Genomic DNA, 8,575 nt, shown 5'->3' with positions numbered 1-8,575 from the left:
CGACCCCCCTGACCCGGAGAGAGGCACTCTAAACAACCATTTAATAAAATGTGTCTCAATGACTCCATCACAAATTCTCTCCAACATCACAACGTCTCATGGGTTTTATTTTTTTTTCTTACAACTATTTACAAAATGGGCGTCACGATAAGTCTGCACACAAATCAGTTGTGCCACTTCTCAAAACAGTTTCTGTCAAGGAGAAGGCACAGTGGCACATCACATCGCTTGCATTTCCATGAAGTGTCTTTCCTGAGCTTGTCCACCTGGAGGCAGTGTCTGCACTTCCGTCTGACTTTGTTTGCCTTTTGCTCAGCATTGATGGGCACAGGAGTGTGATCAGTTGCCCTGTTCTTTGGCATACCTGTCATGTCCACACCGCAAAGCTGACTGGCGATCACCACGATGAAGTCTTTGTGTGACATGGGCTGTTCCCCTTTGGTGGTGCTCAAATGACGGTGCAGGATGTAGGCGTTTGTTGAGGCAATGTCAATCAAGTGCATAAACACAGTCTTGTACCAACAATAAGTTTTCCGCTGTGCAGAATAGTACTGGATGAGCTGATCAGACAAGTCCACCCCACCCATATACTTGTTGTATGCCATGATTGGTGTGGGACATGGAATCTCTTTCACAATCCAGCGTTTCTCTTCATCCTTCATCCTCCTCTGCACCGTCTCGCCTGAAAACGCAGGGTGGATGGTCGAGCACACGGACACCTCCCGTGTGTCCATCCACTTCACAAAGACCAGTGGGTCCTCTCTGATCCATCGAATCGATCCTCTCTCACTTTTCTTAGTGAGAGCATTCGGCCTCTCTTTAGGACATTCTTTTCTGCTTTCCCTGTAGGTGCCACAAGCTCCAAACTTTGCGCGGGCTAGATCCATTAACAGTGTGGGACTGGTATAAAAATTGTCCATGTAAATATGGTAGCCAGTGCCAAGATAAGATGGCTGAATAAGGCTCATAACCGCATCATAAGACAGCCCATGCTCACTTTGAGAGTTCTTGCCAGTGTACAAGCTAAAACTCACAGTGTAGCCACTGACTGACTCGGCCAACACAAATAGCTTTAGCCCCCATTTGTTTGGCTTGTTCTTCATGTACTGGGTCATGTTGGTTTTTGCCTTTGTTGCCACCATCCTTTCATCAACTGCAAGCTCCCTCTTTGGGTGGTAATAAGCCTGGCAGGCATTGAGGATCTCATCAAAAACAGGCCTGAGTCTAAATAGTTTGTCGTAGCCTGGCGTTCCCTTCTTTTCGTCATTTTTGACATCCTCCTCAGGATTACTTAGGTGTATGTTCCACATAATGGTCCTGAACCTGTCCCTTGACATAACCTTAGCTGGAGTTAGCACAGACAAAAAGTGATTTTGTTTCCAGTAGTCCTGGACACTTGGTAGTTGCACCAAGGACATGTAGATCAAGAGACCCAAAAATTTATATAACTCATCTGTGTTTATTTTAACCCATTTATATTTCTTCCCACGAGCTTGATTTTTTGCAGCATATTTGTTTGTGTTATCACAGATGGTCTTGACTGTGTCAGCTGAAAAGAACAACAAAAAAAGTTCTTTTGGACTGTAGGGGGCCAGCCCATCTATCTGTGGTCCTGGTGTCCTCTTAGGCTGAAAACGGCTTAAAACGGGGGCCGTGTCTGCGTCCTTCTCGGTGTTCCACCGCCCCTGGCGTGTTTCTGTTGCTGCCTCAGACAGCGGGGATCTGGATCTGGCTCTCCGTGGTGTTTTCTGTGGCGTTCTCCGTGGTGTTTTCTGTGGTGTGGAAGTCATCCGGACAGAGCTGGTGGCCATCTCCTCCTCCTCCTCCTCTTCGTCAACGAAAATGGAGGGATCCTCTACCTGGAGATGGGAATAAGCTTGTATAAACTAGTGCAGTGTGGCTCTATTCCTATTATAATATTTTACTGTGCATATCCCATGCCAAATAAACAAATAAAGAAAGAAACTAACGAACAAGGGACAAACCTCATCGTCAGAATCGTCAAAATCAAACTCTGATTCTGAGTCCGAGTCTGAATCTCTCTCTTCCACCGGCGCGCCGTATTCCTCTTCTTCAAACTCATTGAAATACTTTCCCGCTTGCTCTGCAGTCACGCCACTACTACTCATTTTACACACGCACTCTACTGCACTTTTACTCAAATAATAACTAATCCAAACCACTTCCAGTATAATTTAAAATGCCGACTACGCTTCGTTCTCGCCCCGTCTCCTAAACTCTCTCTCAGAGCCGCTCACATGCTCTCCACACACATACAACAAACTTCTTCTTCTATGATGTTTACAGGCAGTGTACAGACTTTGTGTGTTACCGCCATCAACTGGACGGAGGTGTAATCGAGAAATTCAAATTATCCCACATCTCTAATAACCTAAAATAACTATATCTAATGTATATAGGTATAGTGAATCCTCTCAGTCTTTAAAATATTTAATAAGTGCTTGAATTTTATCTTGTGATTGTTGTGATTGATGTTTCCCTAATAAGTTAGCCATGGTTATTGAAATGTCTGTTGTCTCTCTCTCTCTCTCTCTCTCTGTGTATATATATATATAATTCCCTTAGGGGAATTGTATCCCCCTAAGGTAAAACATTACCTTAGGGGCTATCAGGCTTGCTGGAATATTTGTCCATCTCTGTGTTTTCAAATCGCAGTTTATCCACATCAAACTTCTTTCATGTCTATTTTTTTACTGTTTTACACCCCAACTGTCTAACAGCAAATAACCTGAGAATATTACAGCTAAATTACCCGGGGTGTCCAAAGTCAGTCCTCGAGGGCCGGCATCCTGCATGTTTTAGTTCTCTCCCTGGTTTTACACACCTGCATCAAATGATGGAAGGCCTAAGGAGAACACTGACTTGCTGAGGAGGTTGTTACTATCACTAGGGAGAGAACTAAAACATGCAGGGTGCCGGCCCTCGAGGATCGACTTTGGACACCCCTGCAACAGACAATTTAGAAAGCCAATGGCCTGCTGGAAGCATGGTGGCCTGAAAGGCGGCTCCAGTGCAACAGATGGGCTGAGTCAAATGGCACAAGGATTTTTGGGTTCATTTCTGTTTTGGTGTGACCAAAGAGATATAAAATAAATTAAAAATTTTGCAGTGAAGCATTTAGGAACTATATTAGATGACATTTTTGATTATCTTCATTCTTAGGATTAGTTGACATGTAATTGAGTTCTGAGCAAACCAAGATGTTTTACTATAACGTTATTATGCTAACGGCATAAGCAGCTTTTTCCCCCCAGTGTGTGTTTTACAGTTATCATAGCTTTGATACAATAAAAGTAAAATTATGGAGACTGCATGAGCAGGAAGGACTTATTTTGATTGCGGAGACTAGTTTTCAATCCAACTTGCACACTAGTCAGCAAAGAGCTCCCATGGCAGCCACACACCAGTTATGATTGGATCCATTTTAGATCACAAATTCAGAAAAATTGAGAGTCTTCAGATGATGTGCTGGTAATGGTGTTGGGGGGCGCAGAGAGACTTCAGCACAAAGTCACATGGACGTTTTGGAGATAAGATCGCAAAAGTGAAGCACATGAGAAAAAAAATTGGTATAACTTAAGCATCTGTTCTATATGTGTTGGTGTGGCAGAGCAGATCTCATGGTTTAGATATTCTGTCTTTGACAAAACAGTATTTGGTGTATTTAAACATTACATATTCAGCCAACAATAACAGATGTTTTCACGCCTTATTTGGTTCTGTTTGATAATTTCTTACATAACCTGCAATATGAGTGTCATTTTATTTAAATGTTGTCCGCAAAGAGGCTTTGTACGCATGCAAGTGTGACAGTCAGTTCTCTAACAGTTCTCTTCCACCACCTATTGGAGGACTTGTAAAAATGCAGTTATCAGATACAAATTCGTCAAACTGGGCAATAATTTGGTTTTAGATTGCTGTGTTGAAATACTTGAAGCTATTATCAGGCAATAGATTGAACTGATGAGACAGTTATGTTTATTATGCTTGATATTTGTTCTTGTTTTTTAATAAAAAAGTTGTAGCACACTTAAAGAAATACCATAACACGTGTCTCTAAACATTTGCCACTGCATATTTAGGCATTCACTTTTGGGTAAGCAATTCAACAGAGTCAATTTTCTTTTACGCATACCATCTTTTAAGCATATATTGTCCTGATTTCTGCCAGCACAAACTGACCTCACTAAATTGACATAAAGCCAGAACTTATATTGTTCCAAAATTTGCAGAATCACACTATTTTTGCCTTTATAAAACAACAACAGCAACAACAAAAATGAAATCCCTAGTTGAGGCAAATGTTTGCTGTCTGGAATCAAAGCATTTCTGGCAAAATTCAGATGTTTCTGTTCTGGTTCTACCTATTAGTGTTGCAATGGTGCAAGCAGTTGCACCATACGACTTATGTTTTATGTGATGTGAAACATAAATGGTGAATAGAAGCAGCAGAAAGTCTCACTTTTCTCACACTCAGTCCCACTTTTACATCTAAATTACAGAAATCTAGCTGTCAAAACATTACTCTGTCATTCAAACTTTTAGTCTATCTACAGTTGGCTTTCTAACAACAACAACAGCAACATGTGGTTTGGCCCTAAAAACTAATTTCAAGCTAATGCAACAAATATGTTTGGAAAATAAGTCAAAGTACTGATAATGTTACTCATGAACTGAAAAAAAGCCAAAGTTACTGAGCTAAATATTATGAGTAAACGTGTTTGATAAGAACAGTCCTCTCTCAAGTTTAGCTAACAGTTTTTTCATTGACCAAGTCTTTTTAAAAACCAATAATCACTCACTGACAATCAGCCTTCTTAATTTCAAGAATCTCACTCACTTTTCCTGCGTAGCAACTTTTTGGAGGGAAAGTAAAAGTGCTCACCGCACTGTATCCTCTTTCAAAATATATTTTTAATGGAAGTCTTTTATTTTTTTTGCTTAGAAAAGGTTCAGATTTCATTTCACATCAATAGGCAGCTAAACTCTAAGGTTGTAGATGGCTTGCCATTATGTAGACATGATAGTACCTTTATATTTTAGAGAGGTAAAACTCAAAAACTCATTATCTTTAAGAGCGGCATATCTTTAAAAAATGATAGACCAGTAGTAGTTTCTTTGTGTTATCTGCGCTGAAGATTTCTGGTTTATCTGATATTTACTCTCTTCAAGAGCGGCACTTGAACAGACGGCGCTCAAGCTGCTTCTGGTCCCGTTTTGTTGTCTTAAGAGCCTTGACTTGTGTAAAAAAGCAGCTGAACAATTGTTCTACTTAAACATATCTATCTTATGATTTTTTTAAAAATATGACTGTATCCCTGTTTTATTGAGCTGTATCATTAATTTGTGTTTTTTAAAATTATGTTTGAATTTGTTTACATATTGTGCATTTTCTTTGTGAAGATCATTGGGGATTTTGTCTATAAAAGTTTACTATTAACTATATGTTCTCTTTTTCTTCCTGTGTGCTCTCTCAATAATTTTGATAGCTTTTCTTTTCTCTAAATATATAAGAAAAACAATTCAATTTTACACTTGAATTCAGATTTCAAATGCCAAAACACAAACTAGAAACACTTTTTTTTTGGGAAAATTTATTTTGTAGGCGATACATGTTTGAAGAGATTGTCTTGACAATGAAGCTGTCCAATTCCCCAACAACCAGGAGAGTACATAAAAGAAACTGAATTACTTTTCACACAAACTGTACACTATGTGAATATATTGTATCACAAGGGTTCAACATGGAGACCCTTTGCCTTTGTTAGACTAAAACTGACTCCATGAAGCATCAGTAACAAAGTTCAAACCATCGTTACTAGTTGAAAAGTGCTTCTTTTTTTTTTTTCCACTAAGAGATGCACCGAGAAATCTCCTGTTGACCCAAACCCACCAATTTCCAGTTTCATCACCCCAGTCTGATGACGAGCTGGTATGAAACGTAAAAGTCCTATATATTTTTGATCATTGAACACACCATATCTAGCAACACTCTCAAACGTAGCATGGACACTGTTACTGACCAAACATTAAAAGTTAGCTCAATTTCCTATCGGAGAATTTAAAGTATCAGTGAGGTGTTTAAGAGTCACAGGAAGCACAGAGATTATAATAACCTATTTGAAATATAAATGTATTTTTTCTATGACATGTTGAGATACTAATGTGGTTCATTAAAGCCACATGACAGCACTAACGTTTGAGAACAGGAAGTCAGTACGACAAAGTTGCTCTGTTTTATGCCTTTGGATCTCAACTTGTGTCTGTAATTTGCAAATACTTGCAGCCTTTTGGAAACCTTGTCGTCAGAAAAAAAAGGATCTACATTATCTGGGAAGTCATGTTTTAATACTATCCAGGCTAAAGGCTAAAGTAAGATGTTAACACTAGGTAAAATGGCTAATTTTGTATTTAGTCTAGGTTTGTTTCTTTTGTAAATCCTCTTTCTCACACATGAGGCATGACAATGTCTTTATATTTTTAATAACTAAATAACTAATGATCACTTATGGCAGGGGGGCTAGTAAAATCAATACTTTTAGTCTTAAAGAGAAATCGACATTGATAGGCAGGACAATTTTAATCGGTGCATCTCTAGGCCTACATTTTTATTCCCACTATGCTTTACCTCTATTTTTTCATTATTATTATTAAAGATATGTTATTTTAAAAATCCCCATGTATTTTACACAAATGTATTATGTTCATTTTTGTTACAATTTCTTTACAAAGTCTTCAGTGTGTGCTTCAATTCTGTAAACTCGAACACACAGACGGCCGGGGCTCCTCCGGAGGAGCTGGATTAAATATCATGCTCCGAATACACAATGAAGACACTTCATACAATCAAACATCCCGATTAGAAACAGTCATCGAAATCTGTCTTTTACATATAAACCGCGGAAGCAATCACAGGGACTGAAGCAGATAAAACGTGACTGATTATTTGGAAGAGAATAGTGAAAAAAGAGACTGACAGCAGTCTGTGCAGTGTGAGTCATCTGAAACATAGGGGGAAGAACAAAAAAAACAGCGTAGCGTCGCAAGTGCTAGTCTTTGAGTGGTTTCTCCACTTTTATTTTTATTTTTTTAGGACCATTCTTTGTATAATAATAATAAAAAGAAACTGATGTGGCAGAGAAAATGCATGATCAAAAATATGTATAAAAAACGGGAGGGCCTTTTTTTTCAACCCTGATCTTTTGTGTTGTTGTCGTCTGGATCCTCTTCACTATCAAAATCGCTGTGGAGGGTCTTGGCTATAGTAGTGATGTTTCTATCCTCCTTCTTTATCTGAACTGGTAAAGGAGTCACTGGTTACAAAAAGGAGACAAACAGAATTTATTAAATAGTAAATTTTTTCAGGGTGCTGTTGCCAAAACAGACAAATCATGTTCATCATCTTCAAGGTTTCCCCCAGAAAACTTGCTAAGGCCGGCATTTTTTTGAGTTAATTTTTTTTTTTAAGTTGACAGGAAATTTGAAAATATCACTTGATAATTATGTGTTATTGGAAGATTAATATCTGAACACCAACTATAAAGTCTTAAACAATGCAAACATAAAAAAAACAAACAAAAAAAAACAACTTAGTCAATAATTTAATGCTAAGCCTCGTGGGGGCACAAGTAAAGTCTTTGTATTGGCTTATAATACACTGGGGGAAATCCTGATCTTTACAGTCAAAAAAGAAAAAAGCTTGTTCAGATCATTTTTACTAAAACTCAAAGCTCTCACCTGATTGGACGAACTGGTCTTCAGCTCCTCCGCCATGATTGCCGTGAGCGGCGCTGACAGTCTCCTTTTGCTCTTCGTCCGCGACAATTCTCTGCCTAGCGCTCTCAAAAACCGATTTGATGACGATAGAATCCTCGTAGATCTGGAGTGGACAAGAAGCAGAATTAATCAGAGCTTAAGCTGCTAGTCTGTCGAGTCGGGATCGAAAAACCCGTTTGTGACGACGACTGAGGAATGAAAACGAAGGTTAGCCGGTGAGAGAGTTTCTGAGCCTTCACCTGGGATCCCTCCAGGTTGTAAGTCTGTGCATTGTGACATAGAAGGAAGACATCCTTTTCCAAATCCCCAACGCTTCTGTACTTGTGGTTACGAACACGCTCCTGAGAAGCAGAGGGTGAAAAAAAGTTAATCTAGACATAATTTAATACATGTACAAGAGAGAATTTCACAAGTTGAAACTGGAAGTTTATGCACACTGCACTAAGATACAAAACTATTTTTCTAGCAGTTGGTGCTAAAATCTACTGATGTTGCCTTGAATATATATATTTATATATATTTCCCTTCTTATTCATTTCAATCTGTTAATCCACATTTTTCATGAACTGCTATGTTAGCAGTCACAATGACAATGAGATAAGTGTATAGGTCCAGAGGGTGCTCTGCGACACGTACTCTGATCCTCCTGAAATCCACGGGCTTTCGGATTAGCTCGTAATACTCCGGTACTTCTTTCTTAGAGGGAAGCTGCACAAAACCTTTACTGATCTGTCGTCCCAGCCTGCAAGAACAAGATGAGGTTTCAGATAATCTCATT

At 39.0% G+C, this 8,575-nt stretch overlaps 2 protein-coding genes across 5 annotated transcripts in view; both read right to left on the bottom strand.

Moving 5' to 3' along the window:
• Positions 1-29: 29 nt before the first annotated feature.
• On the bottom strand, positions 30-2,264 carry LOC106963668 (piggyBac transposable element-derived protein 4-like). Its single transcript, XM_015058701.1, has 2 exons — positions 1,986-2,264; positions 30-1,859 (listed from the first exon to the last, which is right to left on the bottom strand). The coding sequence occupies exons 1-2, from the start codon at positions 2,127-2,129 to the stop codon at positions 165-167; spliced, it is 1,839 nt and encodes a 612-aa protein (XP_014914187.1). The 5' UTR covers positions 2,130-2,264; the 3' UTR covers positions 30-164.
• A 3,606-nt stretch (positions 2,265-5,870) lies between these two features.
• The window catches only part of LOC106963677 (probable global transcription activator SNF2L2), a 14,860-nt gene continuing 12,155 nt past the window's right edge, over positions 5,871-8,575 (bottom strand). For all 4 annotated transcript variants that reach the window (XM_015058711.1, XM_015058713.1, XM_015058712.1 and 1 more), the window contains 4 exons: positions 8,434-8,539; positions 8,037-8,138; positions 7,759-7,900; positions 5,871-7,334 (listed from right to left, as the gene is read on the bottom strand). In XM_015058711.1, coding sequence (XP_014914197.1) covers positions 7,210-7,334; positions 7,759-7,900; positions 8,037-8,138; positions 8,434-8,539 — 475 coding nt within the window. In that variant the 3' untranslated portion in view covers positions 5,871-7,209. The remainder of the gene's footprint in view (positions 7,335-7,758; positions 7,901-8,036; positions 8,139-8,433; positions 8,540-8,575) is intronic.

Source organism: Poecilia latipinna, unplaced genomic scaffold, assembly GCF_001443285.1.
Source record: "Poecilia latipinna isolate Pla-1442-1.1 unplaced genomic scaffold, P_latipinna-1.0 Scaffold1567, whole genome shotgun sequence".
Lineage (NCBI taxonomy): Eukaryota > Metazoa > Chordata > Actinopteri > Cyprinodontiformes > Poeciliidae > Poecilia > Poecilia latipinna.
The sequence above is the reverse complement of the archived record's forward strand: the minus strand, read 5'-3'. Positions and strand labels throughout refer to the sequence as shown.